Here is a 20,885-nt window from a genome sequence, read left to right on the forward strand (position 1 = left end):
TGGAGAGATGGCTCAGTGGTTAAGAGCACTGACTGCTCTTCCAGAGGTCCTGAGTTCAATTCCCAGCAACCACATGGTGGCTCACAACCATCTGGAATGGGATCTGATGCCCTCTCTGGTGTGTCTGAAGACAGAGACAGTGTACTCACATATATAAAATAAATTAAAACAATAAAAATAAATAAATCTTTAAAACAATAAGGTCCTCTTTTTAAAAAATCTTCAGGTGAACTCTCAGTTTATTGTTCAGCACTGTACTGACGTTAGTTGCTTAGACAGAATGACTCTATCATAGTTACAAAAGAGTGACAGGAGGTGGGCAAAGGTTATGCTGGAATGCTACGCTATCCTGAATCTCTTTTAAATCAAAAACATATCAAATTAGAGCGAAAGCAATACAGCCAGATGACATTTTGTCGAGTTTTTAAAAATGAGTATTATATATGGGTGCTTTATCTGCATAGATGCCTGTGTGTCATGAGGCAAAAAAGAGGGGATCGGATACCCTGAGACTAGAGTTACAGTGATCATAAGCCACCATGAAGGAACGGGGACTAGAACATGGGTCCTTTGGTTTGATGTAGTTTTCACCTTTGGGGGTACATGTGTGGGGTATACTGTGTGCATCCTCCTCGGTATCTTTGGTGTACACATGGAGGCCAGGACAACCTCTGGTGGCGTTTCTAGCCTTCCAGCTTGTTGCTCGGTGCTGTGACTCCAGCCTCCCTGGCCCTCAAGCTCTGAGGGATTCGTCTGTCTCTTTCTCCCAGCGCAACAGTGGACTGCTGGGATGGAGGTGCTGGGATGCAGGTGCTGGGATGGAGGTGCTGGGATGGAGGTGCTGGGATGGAGGTGCTGGGATGCAGGTGCTGGGATGGAGGTGCTGGGATGCAGGTGCTGGGATGGAGGTGCTGGGATGGAGGTGCTGGGATGGAGGTGCTGGGATGCAGGTGCTGGGATGCAGCTGTGCTCACCTGGAGAGCTGAGCCACCTGAACAGCCTTGAGTCAATACTGTCTCTAAATTATCAAGTCCAGTTCCTGAGTCACGTACAGTGCCACGCTGGCTATGTACAAATAAGCCAAACCGATGGAAACATTAACCGAGACATAAGTGAGCAGCAAACCTTTTTCCCTTTGGCTTTATCCTTCATTACTATATCTCCAGGTTTAGCACTGCTTTCTTCCTCTTCCTCCTCCTCCTCTGGAAAGTCAGGAGGGCAGCCGTACAGCTCTATCTCTCTTTTCAGCTTGTCAGCACATGCCTAGACCGACACATTCGGGAGAGCCAAGTTCAGAACTCAAGGAAATAATGCTGTTTCCAGGGCCAACTAAAATTGGCTTTCTGAAATTTTGTGCAACATGTGTATAAACATACAGATCATTAAATACATTATCACTATAGAAAACCCAAAAACTGCAAATCACATACCTCAAAATGCACTGATACAGTTTGTATTCTATTCAGTATCTACAGTACTCAATGAAGCATGCTGATACACAGAACAGCAGAAATGCAAAGACACACACAGCACAGTTTGTCATTTTAGGTAACAACCTGAACAGTTTCTCACTTTGAAGACTATTCTTGTCTTTGCAGTGGGACGTAAATGCGTACCCCTTGTGATCTGTGAGCACCCCTGCTATGTAGACAGGACAGATAGTAAGAAAACAGACACTGACATGAAGTGATGTAAGGGAAAGACTAAGGAGCTACACAACTGTGCTTTCTGCCATAGCTCTTCCCAGTTGTATCATGGGTCCACTTTCAAACCAGAAAAGTCCTCAAAAAGACAGGACCAAAATTATCAGAGTAAGGAAGGGCTCACACCCAGAAGAGTTTCAGTTAACAAGTAAGATACAACTAGAAAGGTATTATTTGAAGTGATCCTAGTGGGCACATAGAGCTGTTCTGGATGCTGAGGCAAGGGGATTGCAAGCTCAAGGCCATCCTGGGCAATTTAAGAATACTACGTCAACAAAAAAATTAAATAGAAAGAAATAGGAAAGTAATTGAGGCATGGAGAGACTATTTACCTGTAAAGCAAGGCCCTGCCTCAAAATCCAGTACTGAAAGGAGCAAGTCTCTACCACCGGTGTGAAGATGTGACCCGTGTTAGAGAACAGATACTGGACTCCACATACAAAAAGCATCATCATTTTGTAACACAAATACAGTAAGTAAAGTAAGCCAAGACCATCAAAAGACATTCAAGCCACCAGGTCACTGAATAATAGGGCATCTAGAGGTTCTCAATATGTCCCATTGTCCCCATAAACTATGTTTTTCCCCAGACAGGGTTTCTCTGTGTAGCCCTGGCAATCTTGCAACTTGTTCCGTAGGCCAAGCTGGCCTCCAACTCAGACAACCACCTGCCTCTGCCTCCCAAGTACTGAAATAAAGGCGTGCACCACCATCTCGTGGGTAGGCTACGTTTTAATTACAAAAGAAGATGGCCTTAGAATGAGGAACTCTGGGGTTGGGGATTTAGCTCAGTGGTAAAAGCGCTTGCCTAGCAACACAAGGCCCTAGGTTTGGTCCCCAGCTCGGAAAAAAAAAAAAAAAAAAAAAAAAAAAAAGAATGAGGAACTCTGCTATAGGTTTTAACATAATATTACTAAAATGGACGGGCTGCCATTGTGTGCTTTCTCTTGTGATGCCCTGGGAAGCTTACGCCTCATTTATGTAGTACTCTTTTCAAAGTATCTAATCCAAACATTAACATCCATAACAAACAACTAAAAGTCTAAAGCGAACTACATGTAAAGCCTAACTCACAAAAGAAATTGTGAAACCGGGAACAACATCCAAGATGATCAAAGGACTCTAATTACAGAGTAGAAGGCAATGCCATCAGTCAAAAGGGTATGCTCAGTGATATGCTCAGTCAGAGGGAGATGATGAGACTGCACTGATGCACCAAATGACCTTGCTTTCCAGAGGTGCACACCACAAGACAGATGCATGTTGTAAAGGAAAGAAAGGTGCATGCTGCAAGTGAGATGAAGACCGTGGGATGCACACTACAAAGAGGTTCGCATTGCAAGCGACAGGTGATACAAAAGGGATGCACATCATAGAGATACACACGAGATGCACACCACAGGAGATGCACTCTGTGTTTATAGAGAGATGCACACTGACAGTCAGGTGGATAGCATGACATCGGCAACTCGCTTGCACAAAGTACAAGGGTAATTACAAGACAGGCTGGAGTGCCCAGGTCTGAGCTGCCAGAGCTAAACTGTAAGCAAAAGTATTATGTATTCCCCATGCCGTCCTTGCACCTCTTCTGCAAGTCAGACACTGGACAAGACAACAGGCTAGGGAGTAAGAAGTTCCTGGGCTGGGGTGCAGCTTGGGCTTCATAGTGCTCACCGTAGCCACACGAAGTCCTGGGTTCTATAACCCCCTACCACGTACACCAGGTATGATGGCACCACCTGTATTTCCAGCACTTAGTAGGCAAAGGCAGGTCATCCTAGCTACACAGCAAGTTCAAGGACAGCCTAGGCTACATGAGAAATCGTCTTACCAAAAAAACGAATAAAAAAGAAAAAAGAAAAAAAAGATTCCTAATTCCATTGTTACCTTTAAAATTGTTTTCAGCCAGTGACCTATGCCTTTAATCTCAGCACTCAGAAGACAGAGAAAGGAGGAGCTGTGATTTCAGTCTAGCCTGGTCTACATGAGTTCCAGCACAGCCAGAGCCTACAAAATGTCTTTGTAGGTGTTTTTGTTCAAAAAAAAAGAGAAGAGAATCTTTTAAATTCTAGTTTTCTGATTTTTTTTTTGGGGGGGGGGGTTGGGAATTACCTCTAAATTAAGCTTTTGTTTTGTTTTGTCTTGTTTGTCTGTGAGACCTAGAGAGGTCTCACTATGCAGATCTGGCTGGCCTGAACTTCTTATGCTGACTAATAGACCAGGCTGGCTGCAGGCTCAGAGATCTGCTGGCCTCTGCCTCCTGAGTGCTAGAATTGTGTTTTTGAGACAGGGTCTCACTGCGGACTTGGCTGGCCTGGAAGTCACTGTATACATCATGCTGACCTCAAACCTGTAAAATATCCACTCAAATCTCCCTCCCAAGTGCTGAGATTAGAGGCATGCACTATCATGCACCAGCAACAAATGAAGATATGAACTTGCAAAATGGTCAAAATATGTGTATTATCTTGCCCTTCTGTGTGTACAAATGTATAATCACTGTATACTTTATAATTACCCAATTCCAACAGATATGAAAGTATAAATTACTCAAAACACATTAGAAAAAAAAAATCCAAACAGAAATCATTTGCACATTTCTGTGTGCTGTGTACTTCACTGTCTGGGTCCCTGAAACTGGGTCACACAGTGTCGTTCAGATTGGCCTCAAGCCCTGAGTGTCCTCTGTATCAGCCTCCGAAAGACCACACCTGGCTAATGTATACTTTACTCAAGCCCTTCTTCAAACAGTTTGTGTGAGCACATGCATGAACACATGTGTGGAAGTCAGGGGATAACCTCAGCTGCCAGTCCTAGGCCTCCATCTTGACCCCAGGTTTTTGGCATTGTTCTGCACCCATTCCCTGGTAGGAGCACAATGATATTATACGTCTGCATGTTCTGCTGTGTCTAGCTTTTAGGGGGATTCTGGGCCTCCAAACTTAGGTCATCAGGCTTGCTTGGCAAGAGTTTTACCCAATTAGCCATCTCCCTAGCCCTTCCAACATTTTTGTAATTTAATTTTCACTGTAAAAAATTTCAACTCATTTGGTGCAATGCGAAAATCCAATCCCAAGACCAGGAATCTGGTATTATTGTTACTCTAAGCTAAAGAGTAGATCCAACCCTCTATGCAGTCTTACCTTAATAGGCATACCGGTACAGTGTAACCCGAAGGGAAACAGACAGCTTTTTCCTTTTAATCTCTGGTATCCTACTGCAAACTATGGGAAGAAAGTCAAACCTCAATTATAGATATAAATGGTAGATGTACACAAAATGCTAACTTTGACAGAAACACTGTTTCTTTCTTCCTAGCTTTAGAACACCAGACATCCATCACTGAACAATCCTAGTGCACTATCCTTTCAATGTTTTTCACTAACACACAAATTTTGAACATGCACACATGTCTAGAACCCTGAACAAATATACATATGGCATGCAAAAGTTCATAAAAAGTTCATAAAAGTTCAACTATCAAAATTACTCTTTAAGTAAGAATTTGAATTTAATAGGAAATAAATTTTTTTTTTTTTTTCCCGGAGCTGGGGACTGAACCCAGGGCCTTGCGCATGCTAGGCAAGCGTTCTACCGCTGAGCTAAATCCCCAACCCCTTAGGAAATAAATTCTATACATACAATATTCTTCAACCTGGTATTTACTATAGATCCTCCCCATCCTGTCTTAGTAAACTGAAGAGTTTTACCTCACACTTGGATAAAGAAAACGTGTGTCCCAAATGAAGGCGTCCATTCATGTATGGATATGGGAAGGTGACAAAGTATTTGCCCTTGCTGCAGAAGAATCATGTAGAAAAAAAGTACAAAAGAAAGTATTACATTTCTTTCATAATAAGTGATGGGATGGAAAGGATACTTGTTATATAAGTACTCTGCTTAGAGTCCGGCTACTTAAGGAGCTGGAGAGATGGCTCAGCGTTTAAGAGCAATTGCTGCTCTTATAAGACCTGGGTTGGGCTCCCAGCCCACATGACAACTCACACTCATCTGTAATTCTTCTAAACTCTGCGGGCACTGCACTCACTGATAGTTATATACAGGCAAAACAACTCATTCACATAACACAAAAATAAAATCCTTTTAAAAACACAATGAAGTTTACCTATTTAAAAGATATCAAGTTTTAGGCTGGCCATGCCTTTAATCCCACCAGTCGGAAATCAAAAACAGGTGTAGCTCTGTGAATTTGAGCCCAACATGGTTCCTACAGAACATTCTAGACCAGCTAAAGCTACAAAGACTGTCTCAAAAACAGATATCAGGTGTGTAAACCTCAAGTTAAAGCTCTACAACACTTAAAATAAGGCTCTGAAAACATCACGTATTCATAAATGACTGTTTCATTTCTCACACTATCTTCCTTTTCAACAAGAAGTATTTGTAACCTATGTATTTACATCACACAGCGTAAATGGAATATTTATAAGTGTTCATTTTTCAGTCAGGATGGAAGGCAGAGACAAGAGATCTCTGAGGGAAATAGTGAGTTCCAGGTCAGCTACAGATACATATAAGGCCCTGTCTCAAAAAATAAAATAAAATAAAATAAATTTTTATTTTATTATGGTGTGTACCACAACTGAGCACTTACAAATGTACCGTCCAAGTTATAACTCAGTGACAATACCCACTTATGCTCTCTGCTCCCCACAAGGGAAAAAACAGTAACCTCTAGTTGGCCTTAGGTCTTTTTCTTCTTTCCCATAGTTTACAAATATGGATATGATCTTTGAGAACGAATAACTTAGTGCGGCTCACTCGTAGACTTTATATAAAGCACAGTATGCTTCATAAAGGCTTTTACAATTTCCTTTTCACAATATTAATATTAATAATTTTCTTCAACATTACTCAACATATCTCAACAGCTCCTTTGCTTTTACTGAGCAAAGCATTATTGTGATTCATTTTTGACTAAACTTCTTTAAAGTGGACTAAAATTCTAAAACCAAACAGCAGATGCAACGAGCAGTAGGTCAAGGTATAACGATAAGTAGTGTAGGCCAGCAAGTCCATCATACCCCATGCATCCCATTAGTGCACACCTAAGTAGTAAGTCAAGAGGACAGACTATAGAATTAGTAAGCCCCAAAAGCAGTCCACAGTCTCACTGTAATGGTTCAGAGCCAGGTACAGAGGACATGTTTTATCCCAGCACTGGGGAGGCAGAGCCAAGCTGGTATATATAGCTAGTTTCAGAATATCCAGAGCTACATAACAGAGACCCTGTCTCAAAAAAACAAAACAAAAACAAAAGGAGATTGGGGAATATAAAAGACTCACAGCCTGTGAACGCTTATCAACTTTGAAATATTTACTTAGCCTCTCTGTCTCTGTCTTACCATCTATAAAACATAGTTTAAAAAAAAAAATTGTTTACCAGGTTGGGGATAGCTTAGTTAGTAGAGTGCTTGCCCTGGGTCTAATCCCAACATCACGTAGATCAAGCATGGTGACACGTGCCTGTGATCCTAGGTGAAGGAGGTAGAGGCAGAGGATCAACTCAGGTCACTCTGTGCTGTGTGGCAAGTTTGAGGTCAGCCTGACAGTGTGAGAGTTTGTTTCAAAATAAAAATCATAGAAGGTGGGGGAACTCTCTAGAAAGTACCAGAAACCTGGGAGGTGAGAGACTCTCAGGACTTCAAGGACCTTAGATGAAATGCCCAACAGTAGGGAAAGGAACCTCATAGACTCCACCACCAGTAGAAAGACAGGGCATTAAGTGGAGGGATGGGGTTGCCATCCCACAATCAAAAACTCTGACCTAGAATTGTTCCTGTTCTGAAAGAACTTCAGGGACAAAAATGGAGAAGAAACTGAGGGAAAGGAGGTCTAGTGATTGGCCCAAACCGGGATCCAACTCAAGGGGAGGCTGCAAGGCCTGACTCTATTACTGATGCTGTGGTGTGCTTATAGATGGGAGCCTACCATGGATGCCCTCCGAGAGGCCCAAGAAGCAGCTGACTGAGAGAAATGCAGATACTTACACCCAACCAATGGGCTGAAGTCAGGGACGCCTATGGTTGAATTAGGGGTGAGACTGGAAGAAACAGAGGAGGAGAACAACCCCATAGGAAGACCAGCAGTCTCAAGTAACCCAAACCTCTGAGATCTCTCAGACACTGAGCCACCGACCGGGCAGCATACACTAACTGGTCCAAGGCCCCCAACATATATACAGCAGAAGACTGCCTGCTATGGCGTCAGTGAAAGAAAACACACCTAACTCTCGAGAGACTTGAGGCCCCAGGGAATGGGGAAGCCTGGGGGACATCCTCTAGGAGACCGGGGAGGAGATGGGGAGGCGGAATGTGGGAGGGCGGACCAGGAGGGGGGTAATAGCTACACTGTAAAAAAGTAAAGGTAATTTTAAAAAATCCTCACCCTAAAAGATTATTAAGCAGATTTCTGAATACGAGACCAGCCTGGTCTACACTGTTCCAGGACAGCCAGGGTTACACAGAGAAACTCTCTCTTGAAATCCAAAAATAATAAAATAATAATAATAATAAATAAATAAATAAATAAATAAAGAGGGACTGGAAAGGTTAAGAGCATCTGCTGCTCTTCTATCAGACCAGAGTTCAGTTCACAGCACCCACATGGCAGTTCACAACTGTCTGTAATTCCAGTCCCAAGGGATCCCCACCTTCTTCTGGCCTCTATATGCACCAGGCACCCACACAGTACATGGACATACATGCAGGCAAAATGCCATAAACATTAAAAAATAATCATCAATAAACATAAAAGATTCTTAAGATTCAATGAGAATACACTGTTGCCTAGCACACAGAAAATCCAGTTAACCACCACTACTGTTATCTGAACACATGTATTTTTCTTTTGTTTTTTGAGACAGGATTTCTCTATATAGGTCTGGCTGTCTAGGAACTTGTTTTATAGACAAGGCTGGCCTGAACTCAAGATCGGCCTGCCTTGCAAGTGCTAGGATTAAGGCATATGCCACCGTGCCTGACTTGAATACATGTCAACATATCCAAAATGAGTACAAATTAATTTAACACAGATTTATTGTGGCTTTTGTTTTGTTTTTTGTTTTTTTGACACAAGGTTTCCCTATGTAGTCCTGTGGTCCTGGAATTTGCTCTGTAGACTAGGCTGGCCTCGAACTCAGAGATCCACCTGCCTCTCCTCCTGAGTGCTGGTATTAAAAGTGTGCACCACCATATCCAGCTTTTGAGACATTCTTTGAGAGGACAATACTTTTCTTTGTTTTCCCTCCCATAATCACTGTCTACAATTTGTCTCAAAATTACCTTAGTATCAAGCAATATACTTTTTTTTAAAGAATTATTTACTTACTTTATGTATATGCATACACTGTAGCTATCTTCAGACACACCAGAAGAGGGCATCGGATCTCACTACAGATGGTTATGAGCCACCATTGTGGTTGCTGGGAATTGAACTCAGAGCCTTTGGAAGAGCAGTTAGTGCTCTTAACCTCTGAGCCATCTCTCCAGCCCAACAATATACTTTTTATGGAATAAGATTAACAAATTCAATGACCCTACAAAATTTTATTTGTATTGGAGGTAAGAATCTCTCAAAAAGAAAACCTTTGCTCTTTTCAGATAGTAAATACAAAACTTCAAAACATTCCCCTTTGTCAAAATGCGAAAAAATACTAATTTTAAAAATCTGAATCAGCTGGCTAGATGGCTCAGCAGACAAAGGCTCAAGGTCAATCCTCAGAACCCACACAGCAGGAGAAAACTGACAAACTAACTCCTGTAAGTTGTCCTCTGACCTCCACACGTGTCATGCAAACACACACACAGACACAGACACAGACACAGACACAGACACACACACACACACACACACACACACACACACACACACACACACACAGATACATTGGTTTTGGGTGTCTTTTGTTTTGTTATGTTTTACATCTTCTTATGCACAAACTCTAAGAAGTCTGTGGAGAGAGCTGCCTTGACTATTCAGCCCACTCAGATATTACCCCGCTTTCTCACCTCCCCTTCCTGGGGCAGTCAACCCGAGGCTCCTCAGACTCACCTGCTCTGCTTCTGCTTCTCCAGTGAAGACGCGTTGACTTCAAACACTTTCTCCGCTTCCCATTTCTGCTGGACTTCTTTCTCGATCTTCTTCAAGAAGTCTACTTTGGCTGTTCCTTTTCTTTCCTGTTAAATACAAAAAGACAAAAGGGCTTGCTTTAAAAAGTGAGAGTCGGGGATGCTGCTACACGCCTGCAACCCCCACGTTTGGGACGTGAAAAGAAGAGCATCCAAAGCTCAACTTTGCTCTCAGCCACACAGCAAGCTTGAGGCCAGCCTGGGCTACACAAGACCCTGTGTGAAAAACCAAGAGGAAAAAGAAGTCAAGTTCACAAAGAATCAAGCTGCTCACTGGCAGATCAAATTCCCCATCCTACCTTCAAATGTAAAGGAACAAGATTCTAAAAAGTAGTTACTGAGCCCAGAAGGGGTGGCGCACACCTTGAATCCAAGCACTCGGGAGGCAGAGGCAGGTGGACCTGTGTGGATTCAAGGCCAGCCTGGGCTACAGAGTGAGGTTCAGGACTGCTACACAGAAACCCTGTCTTGAAACACCAAAATGATTATATACCTAGACTTGCAACTATGGACTAGAAGAAAGGGTCAGACTATGAAGGAGTTACGTTTGAACAAACAGATAGTTCACCTGATCACAATGTATGCATGCACTGAAACGTCAAATGGTACCTCAACACATATAGTTTCTAGCAATCAAATAAAAAACCTGTTATCATTGAAGAAAATAAAGCAAGCAAACAAACAAACAAAAACAGGCAAGAGATAGCATTGAAGTTGTGCTTGGTATCTCTTCTTTTTACCTAATCTGTACCCAACCTTCAGAACATATAATATTGACAAACTCTGTTAGGTTGAATTACCCAGGTCTCTGCCTGGTGACTTAACTGGCATTTAACAGAGTCTGGCCTTAAAGATGCTCACTACATGATTTTTGAATATATAAACAGATAAAGAAAGTTCTGCACATAGAGAAAATCAGTTATTATCTATCTACTTCAAATCAATATGCGAACATCTCTAAATACCTTTTAAAATGTAAATACACGCTGTCTTCAGTGGCACAAGCTTGCAATCCCAGCACTCGCCAGGAAGCTGAGCTTGGATGATGACCTTGAGTTTAAGGCTAGCCTTAGGACTGGAGAGATGGCTCTAACTGCCCTCCAGAGGTCCTGAGTTCAATTCCCAGCAACCACATGGTGGCTCACAACCATCTGTAATGGGACCCAATGCCCTCTCTTGTGGTGTGTCTGAAGACAGCAACAGTGGATTCATAAAAATAAAATAAAAATTAAAAAAAAAAAAAAAAAGGGGGTTGGGGTTTTAGCTCAGTGGGAGAGGCTTGCCTAGGAAGCGCAAAGGCCCTGGGTTCGGTCCCCCGGCCCCGGAAAAAAAAAAAAAAAAAAAAAAAAAAAAAGGCTAGCCTTAGCTACATGTATGTTCCAGGATAGGGTTAAAAAGAGAGGCAGTATCCCAGATAAAAAGGCAGACAGATGAAATTAGACCATGCAATGTAATACTGTCACCATACTGCTCCTATTTAATTAGACCACATGAATACTTATAAAAGTGAAGGTGATCCAACACAAAAATCATAAAGTTACTTTAAAAACTAAGATGTTTTTAAATATTATCTTTGGTAATTGGATTGTGTAATTCTCATGCACAAACTCTGTAGATGACAGAGTCATGTCACAATATCAAAAGATTAGAAATGCCTGAGATTCTCATTCTATAAAACAACTTCTTAATAAGTAACCTGCCTCTATGCTACTCCAGGGCTTACTGATTCTGCTTTCAATGCTAACACAAAACGGATAACAAGTCTCTTCTTATCCATGGTATTCTGAAGTTCATTTATTTTGCTTGTGGTTTGGGTTTTCTGTTGTTTTCTTTTGGAAACAGGGTCTCACTATGCAGCCCTGGCCAGCCTAGCTAGCACTCACTATGCAGGCCAGACTACCCTGGAACTCACAGAGATCCTCCTGCTTCTTCCTCTGACATGTTGGGAGTAAGGTGTACAGCACCATTCCCTTCTATTCTGCAGTTACTAGGACACTCCTACAAACATCATCCCAATTTTACAACTCTAAGAAGGATGAACTGTGATTATCATTTTCAAGACACCAAATCTGAACTTGAGACAGCTAGCCAGCGAATGATGAAAACAGTCAGATACCGTCGTCTTACTCCCGTTTCTGCTTTCTCTTGTTATCCTGTGCATATATAGCCTCCACCCCTCCTAGATGGAGAACCTACATAAGTTCTATCAGGTTTTTGGTCTAACAGTTCAATACTCTCTCAATGCTCCAGTCTGTTTGGGGCACAAGAGTTTTTTTGTAAACTGCCAGGTGTGGCATGAATACAAGGTATATTACTTTCTAGCTACAGATATTTAACTTTGCAAGCTCAGAAACACAAACATCACCATAATAAAAAGATCAGTCACTGCCTCTTTTCCTGTCTGGCACTCTAACACTACTTCTCCCATAACACTGGATATCAATACCGTGCGTAAAATCACTTCAAAAGATTTTACAATGACTATAAATAGTTCTTTCAAGGTGGAAATACAACATAATGATAGGCCATTTGTCTAACGTGCAAGGCACTGGGTTCAATTTCCAACGACACTTCCAAAAAAAGGAAGGAGAAGAAAGAAGGGAGGAAGAAAGGGAAGGAGGGAGGGAGGAAGGAAGGAAGAAAAAGAAGGAAGAAAGGAAGGGGAAAGTCATCATCTTCTGAAGAGTACTTTTAAGCCAGATACAATATTGCATCCCTGAAATATGTCCCCTATAGAGAAAGAAGCAAGAAGACTCAGAGTTGAAGCTGCACTGAGTTTCAGGTCCACCTGGCCTACATAAGACTAAGTCAAAAGGAAAAAAAAAAATCTACCTCCAAAACATCTTCAACTCTATAGGTATCTTCTACTTTTTCGCCAATCCTTAGCCTGCCCGCCCACCCAGTCCTATGATTTCACTGCCTCTCTGGATCCACCTGCGAAATCGTCTCTAGTTCCAGCTCCTCTTGTCATTGTTCTTACCTGGAAATACCCTTCCCAGTATTTCTGCTCCTCTCCTCCTGGATAGGTGAACATGGCAGGAAGCAAACTGTAAACTCGTGACTGGCCGTGCTCCAGAGGCTTTAAGGAATACCTCTAAACTCTGAAAGCCTGTCGCTCCTTCCTGATAAACTATTTAATCTCCCACACCCAGTTCTGGAGATTGAACCTACGGCCCTGATCATGCTAAGTAAAAGCTCTTACCACTAAGCTATCTCCGGATCCCCTTTCACTTATTTGAGACAGTCTTGCTAAGTTACTCGGGTTGGCTCTGAACTCATTCTCATAGTCCACGCAAGCCTTTCATTTTCAATCCTCTTGCTTCCGTCTCCAAAGTAGCTCAGATTACAAGATCTGTGCGACAGGATCCAGCTGCTTAATTTTAAATTAAGGTTATATTTAAAAGTCCGTGCGTAGGGGTTGGGGATTTAGCTCAGTGGTAGAGCGCTTGCCTAGGAAGCGCAAGGTCCTGGGTTCGGTCCCCAGCTCCGAAAAAAAAAAGAACAAAAAAAAAAAAAAAAAAGTCCGTGCGTCAGGGTCACTAAACACATTCACAGTGAGATGCCCGATCTTTGCTGTTGTTGAAACGTTAAATGTTCTTCTTTACCTCTACTTTTATTAAAAATATGATGAAACTCAGTATTCGGAATTCAAGTAGTCAATGTAAAGGGAAGACAGTAAGTTCCTGGCTCAACTAGGGAGAGCAGCAAATTAATCCTCCAGGAAAGCCCTGCCTCAAGCGAGGGAAAGGCGTCTTTCAGAAAAGGAGCTCCCCTTCTCGGAGACAGGCAGCATGTGGTGAGACCCGAATACCCTACCAGCTGGGTTCCAGGGCCCAAACCTAAGGACGCTCTTCCCGCCCAAACTCACCGCCATGGCGCCGCCCAAACGACTCAAGATCCAGTACGATGGCCCCAATGAATCCCTCAGAGATGTGGGTCCAACTTTTCCCTCCTACTCGTGGAAGCCTAGTCTCTCAGGACACCAAAGCACACACTACACACTTGCTGAGGCAATCGCAAAGCTCACTGACTACACCCCAGTGCATCTTGCCGGCAGCAGGGAGTTGTAGTTCCAAGACTATGAGTACTAGAGGCCAACAAGCGTCTGCGGACTACAATTCCCAGAAGACAACGCGACGCCGGAAGTTATCTGTAGCTATTGGCCTGGTGACACCGTCTGTGTCACCTGTAGGTTGAACTACAAGATCCATGAGGCAGTTCGGGATGATGGACTGCTGCAAGTGTGCCCGGAAAGAGGTGGAATTAGGAACTTCAACCTTCTCACCCGGTGGAGCTGTCCTTCTGTCAGGATGCCAGGATGCGGAATTGATTACTATTCAGCGAGTGAGGCGCTAATTATGGCTTGCCACTATGCCCATGTATTTATTATTACCGGTGGCATTCATCAGCTCAGCAAGTAGACATTTAATAGTACTTACCAAACAATTTGCACCTTTAGGCGAGAGATCGGAAACCCACCTGTTCTCAAAGCTTGGCTCAGTCCACTCCCTAGCCACATTTTAAGTAATCATCTGTCTATGTAGCTACGTGCAAATGTGCAAAAATATTTCCATCAGCACAAAAATATTCTATTGAACAGACCTGACGAGAAATAGCTTTTACTCTCTGGTGTTCAGATTAATATCAGTTAATCCAGTAAACATTAAGTGTGTGTCCGCAAAGCACTTTAAGAGAGGTGAGCAATTCAAACATGTGGCTGCCAACAGCACTAAAGAATTTGTTTCACAAGTAATGTATAGAAATATAAAATTTAATGATGGTATAATATATACCTGGTGTATGATATGAGCGCAATAAAAAAAAATGTTGGATGAAAGAAAAAGAGCCTTAGGCTACAAAGAAAAAAGCTTTCCCAAATAAGGACTTTGCACACACAAGTACACTCCATCACACCGACACCTTCTTGAAACTAGTAACAATTTAGAAATCACTACTTAACACTGTATGGGTTAAATTTCTCCTATGTGTTTCCTGAAGTGCTCTGTTTTTTAGCTCTCTCTTTAAAAAAAAAAAAATCTAGCTAAATTTAATTGCCTGTTTATCAGCAGGCTTCAAGCTTCACGACAGTAGGGCCTATGCCTAGCAGGATCTGGCATATGGCAGGCACTTTGTAATAGTTTTGAATGAGTAAGAGAATCCTCCATAGCTTTTATAATGATGTTGAACTTCTACAATTGTGATCTAACCTGTACTATTTGTCACCACAAATCCCATTGGCAATTGAAATCTTTCATGTAGCAAATACTTATTAAGCACTTCCCATGACTCTGACCCAGAACCAGAATAGAATGGAGAACGAAACAGACACAGGTGCTGTCTTGTGGAGCGCATTGTTTAATGAGTACGAGACACTAAAGCAAAAGTAAAACGTGATTCAGTGAGTGCAAACTATGCAAAACCACCTTCGTGCCTCTAAACGTATTCTTATTTCCCAGTAAAATGACTAAAATACATTTTTCTAAAGGAAATCGGGGTTAAGTGCTTGCTTAGCACATGCACAGGTTTGATCCCCAGCCCCAAAAAAAAAAAAAAAAAAAAAAGGGCAACAGTCATTTGGATTCCATTCATTCAACAGCATCCATTTAGCATCCTTTATGTACAGGACTCTCTCCTCGTGCTGAAGAGACTTAAAACGGCATGGTTGTATGTTTCATGGAGAGCGGAGACTAAAAGGAAAAGGCAGACATTAAACCAACAGGAGCAATGGGAGCCCACTCAGGGGTTTAAGCTCAGAAGGAATTAATTCTATGTTTGTGTTAGGAAGACCATTCAGAAGAAGAATGGAAGAGAACAACAAATAGTGAAAGCAGGAAACTACAGCTGTTGCTCAGAAGTGACGATGTCTTTGACTATGGAAGCATCCGTTAAGAAGGTGAAAGAAGGGGTTGAGGATTTGGCTCAGTGGTAGAGCACTTGCCTAGCAAGTGCAAGGCCCTGGGTTCGGTCCCCAGCTCCGAAAAAAAAAAGAATAGAAAAAAAGAAAAAAAGAAAAAAAGAAGGTGAAAGAAATCTAAAAATAATAATAACAACAACAACAATGATGATGATGATGATAATGATGATATGATGATGATGATGGTGATGATGTGTGGAGAGTGGAGGAAGTGCTGAGTGAATGAAGTCCGAAAGTGAATGTGTGTCTTTGATATGCGCATGTTCATGTCAAGGACCCCAGTTCCTCAGCCCTGCAGGAAGATGGCCCAGCCTCCCTCCCCCAAGGGTGACACTTGAAAGGATAGCAAACCCTTCCTCTGGTCCCTGTACAGATGTTGATGGTGTGTACGGGAAACGCCCACTATAACTTTCTCCCCTGGATGTTTACCATCTGGATACTGCTTCCCCACAGACACTGTACCTACCAAGATTATGGAAATCTGCCTCCTTGTGCAGTTTATAATAACCCTGCCCCCTTGTTTATTTGTGTTTAATAAGCATGCTGAACTATCTGGGTGCTTCTAGGTCTCCATCAGAGGAGCCCAGTCCATCCCAGCTTTTCTCTCTCTCTCTCTCTCTCTCTCTCTCTCTCTCTCTCTCTCTCTCTCTCTCTCTCTGTGTGTGTGTGTGTGTGTGTGTGTGTGTGTGTGTTTTTTCCCTGGCTACCTCCAGTCAGACCACGTGTCTGAGAACCAAGTAAGAACTCTCAATAAAAGAGCTAGAGAAAAGTGAATAAATATGCTAATTAATGGGGGTCTGGGAAGCTGGAGAGATGGCTCAGTGGGTAAGAGCACGTGCTACTCTCTTATTTAGTTATAGTTTTTTGGTTTGTCTATTTGTTCATTTGCTTTTCGAGACAGGGTTTCTCTGTATAGCCTTGGCTGTCCTGAAACTCACTCTGTAGATCAGGCTGGACTTAAACTCATAGAAATCCTCTTGCCTCTACCTCTCCAGTGCTAGGATTAAAGGCATGTGGCACCATGTGTTTTGGGGTTTTTGTTTCGTTTTTTGTTCATTTTGTGTTTTGTTTTGTTTGTTTTTGAGACAGGATTTCCCTATGTAGTCCTGACTGTCTTGGGACTCATTATGTAGATCAGAATGGCCTCAAACTCACTGAGGTCATTCTGCATCTGCTTCCCTAGAACTTGGATTCTAGACATTTACAACACGGAGAGTTTGTTTTTGTTTTTGTTTTTTATTTTGCAGGGGTAGAGGCAGAGCACTTGTTACTCTTGCAGGGCACGAGGGTCCAGTTCCTAGCATCTACATGATGACTCACAACCATCAGTAACTCCAATTCCAGGAAATCTTCTTTTTTTAAGATTTATTTATTTATTATATATAAGTACACTGTAGCTGTTCAGACACACCAGAAGAGGGCATCAGATCTCATTACAGATGGTTGTAAGCCACCATGTGGTTGCTGGGATTTGAACTCAGGACCTTTAGAAGAGCAGTCACTGCTCTTAACCACTGAGCCATCTCTCCAGCCCAATTCCAGGAAATCTTACACTGTCTTCTGGGCTCTGAGGGCACCAGGCATGCACATGGTACACAAACATACCTTAAGAAAACACACACACACACACACACACACACACACACACACACACACATAAAAAATTAAAGAAAATTAAAACGTTCACGAGTAGTAATATGACTTTTTGTCAGGAATTATTAATTCCTGGCTAGATTGTGTGGCCTATCCTCTATCAATAAATGAAATTAAAAAGGTAGCATCATAGATAAGAGCTCCAGCTATGAATCAAACAGATCAACATCATCATTTCCTGAGGTCACAACTAACTACTTTTTAAAGGTAATCACAACATGTACCTCACTGGATCACTATGAGGCTGAGAGAAGCAGTTGTGTGCATGGACCCTGTTTCGGTATGCACATGTATCTGTAAGCATCTTAAAATGTTAGCTATCTATGGCATTAGAAAAATAAATCTAAAACCATTCATCCAATATAATGGGAAAAGCTTTACCCGTGCTTCTAAGAAGCACTGACTGAGCTGCTTATGGTGATATAATTGTGTCCTATGCCTTTTCTGATTGTGGAACCACGTAATACTCATACTTTAAAACTCTTTTTTGGTTCTTTTTTTTTTTTTTTTCCGGAGCTGGGGACCGAACCCAGGGCCTTGCGCTTCCTAGGCAAGCGCTCTACCACTGAGCTAAATCCCCAACCCTACTTTAAAACTCTTAATAGAACTCAATTTCTTCCTGTTTTTCCCACCCAAACCTGCCCCACTGGTTATTTCATTCAATATAGTACATTTTCTAAATTTAGATCTGCAAGGCTATAATTAGTTCTGGCTTGTCTTTGAGTTCTTCTGAGCCATTGTTTTTCCATGCCTACCTTCCTAACTTCTCTATACTGAAATGACAAGGGATTGGGAGGAAGGGACCATGGGCACTTCTCAACCCGGATGCCCAAGGACGTGACACTCAATGGATATTCACTATTAGCTTTAGTTGCAAGTGGGTTTTTTTGTTTTGTTTTTTTTCTTCCGTTATATTCACGCCCACCTTTATCTTTACAACTTCTCCAATTTCTCTTACACTGGCCTCACTATGCAACCCAGGCTGGCCTCCAGATCACTTTGTAGCCAGAGCTTGCCAAGAACACTTGATCCTCCTGCTTCGATCTCCCCAGGGCTCTGATCACAAGTGTGAACCACCACACACAGCTGAACTCCCCACAACCCCCATGATCCAAGCAATAAAAAGAAAAATAAAGAGAAGAGAGAATAATCCTTTTAGGACTTATAAGCTCAATCGATGACAACATGATTCTGTGTGCCACTTGCAACACAGTTCATAAGTCAGCTGAGGTTGGGGTGTGTGTACAGTGGTTATGTTTATGGGCTTTGAGACCAGATGCCAAGGTCTGGATTTGAGGCTTGTCTATCTTTATGACTTTAGGCTTGTCTGTCTTTGTGACTTTAGGCAAGTTCCTTCAACCTGGGACATCTGAGTCCTCCAAGGAAAATGTAGATAACGATCAGACTTAACCTCCTGAGGTTGCTAAGAGAGTATGAGCTTGTGCCATACAGGGGTAATATTTGCCAGTGACTGGTACATAGTTAAGTGCTCGTGAAATATGAAAAAAGGCAAGCAAGAAAGAGCAATAAATACTACGGAAAGCCAGCTTCATCAATTAATGAAGACTCTAGACCTGATGGCCACAAACTGGGAAAAACGAATAAGTTCATGGAAAGTGCTTTTTATTTTAGACAAATGCATCCAAACTGGGGAAATTATCATTCCCCGGTAAGAAATGTTCAAAAAATCTTGCCTACGTTTCTTTTAAAGTGGTGAGATCTGTAACTCCCAGGAACTGGAAAGCAGTCACTTGGGCAAGGACTCCAGCCTTGGCATGTGGCAAGGTGCAGCTGCCATCTCCAACATTCCACAGAGCACTGAGAGCTATGTCATAGTTTACATATGGGCAAAGTGACACCTGAATCATTAATTATTACTTTTAAGCCAGATGTGGTGGTGCAAATCCGTCATCTAGTAGGAGAGGCAGAGGCAGGAGGTGTGGAGTTCTAGGTGAGTCTACCCTACAATGCTAAGACAAATAAGTAAACAAATAAAAATCCAGGCCTGATGACAGAGGCCTATAAATCCCAACCACTCAGGAGGCTGAGGAAGAATAATTGCAAATCCAAGGCCTGCCTCGCCTACACGTTAGAAAAAGTTCAGAACAGTCTAGTCAACTTAGTAAGAACTTGACTTACATTTTAAAGTTTTAAATCGCTTCAGATATGTCTCAGGAGGAATGCGTCCCCAGTTCTATCCCCAAGATAAGAAAAAAAGAAAAAAAAACAAAACCTCTTGCCATCTAAAAAATTACTCTAGGGGTTGGGGATTTAGCTCAGTGGTAGAGCGCTTGCCTAGCAAGCGCAAGGCCCTGGGTTCAGTCCCCAGCTCCGAAAAAAAAAAGAAAAAAAAAATTACTCTAAACCTTATTGGCGTGAAGTAACAAACCATTTCTTATCTCCCAGAGTTCCTCGTGGGTCAGGTATCTGTTGCTCCTTGGCTAGCTTGGGTCCTTGGATGAGTACGCAGTCAGATGGCAATTGACAACACGGCTTGAGCTGGGGAGCAGCGGGTTTGTTGGTGTTTGGTTTTGTTCTTTGGTTTTTTCGGAGTCTTGATATATAGCTCAGGCTAGCTAGGAAAATTCATTTCTCTTTCCTCAACCTCCAGAGTACCGAGAACAGGTTAGCCACCATGCCCAGCCATACAAGTCATTCTTTAAAACTCTATTTTTCCCCATTCCAGGACAGCTGCTCAGGCCAAATACTCTGGTGTCACACAGTCAGGACTGCCATCTCTAATACCCAAATTAATCTGTCATCAAAACAAATTGACACTGGGCGTGGTGGCACACACCTTTAATTCCAGCACTCAGGAGGCAGAGGCAGACAGAGCTCTGAGTTTGAGGCTGGGCTGGTGTACAAAAACCCAGGACAGCCAGGGCTTGTTATACACAGAGAAACCCTGCCTCACCACCACCACCACCACCACCCAAAAACAGAAAACCAAACAAAGCCAATTTGATTTTATCTCCAACCTATGTCCAGTGTCCAGCCTCTTGTCATTTACCTAATCCAAACTGCCACTCTCTCTTCTTGCACCAACTACTGTTTCAGCTTCCTAGCTGGTTTCCCCACCTCCTTTCGGGCCCCCTCTAGTCTGACTGACATGAAGCAGTCACAGTGACCCTATTATTCTAAACATTTTTCACTTAAACATTTTGTTTGTGATATGTGTATAGTGTGAATGCGTGCACACATGCAGCCAGGCAGGCATGCTGGTGCCACAGTGGGGGTTGGAGTAGAAATCCGGGCCACCGGTTCTTTCCTTCCATTTTGTGGGTCCTGAGGATTGAATTCACGCCTTTGGGCTTAGCTGTAAGAGTCTTTACTGGCTGAGCCATTGGGACAGCCCTGATTCCTTTTTCCTTTTCAGTTTATTTGTTTGGTTTTTCGTTTGTTCGTTAAGATTTAAATAATACGTGTGTGTGTGTGTGTGTGTGTGTGTGTGTGTGTGTGTGTGTG

The 20,885-nt window shown here is 42.4% G+C and overlaps 1 protein-coding gene across 1 annotated transcript in view; it reads right to left on the reverse strand.

Annotated features, from left to right (window-relative positions):
• Lars1 (leucyl-tRNA synthetase 1) overlaps positions 1–9,901 on the reverse strand; it is a 48,352-nt gene extending 38,451 nt beyond the window's left edge. The window contains exons 1-4 of the mRNA XM_032885400.1: positions 9,777–9,901; positions 5,414–5,501; positions 4,847–4,927; positions 1,126–1,263 (exon numbers count right to left, since the gene is read on the reverse strand). Of these exons, the coding sequence (XP_032741291.1) occupies positions 1,126–1,263; positions 4,847–4,927; positions 5,414–5,464 (270 nt within the window). The 5' untranslated portion in view covers positions 5,465–5,501; positions 9,777–9,901. The remainder of the gene's footprint in view (positions 1–1,125; positions 1,264–4,846; positions 4,928–5,413; positions 5,502–9,776) is intronic.
• Positions 9,902–20,885: the final 10,984 nt, after the last annotated feature.

Source organism: Rattus rattus, chromosome 15 (genome assembly GCF_011064425.1).
Source record: "Rattus rattus isolate New Zealand chromosome 15, Rrattus_CSIRO_v1, whole genome shotgun sequence".
Classification (NCBI taxonomy): Eukaryota; Metazoa; Chordata; class Mammalia; order Rodentia; family Muridae; genus Rattus; species Rattus rattus.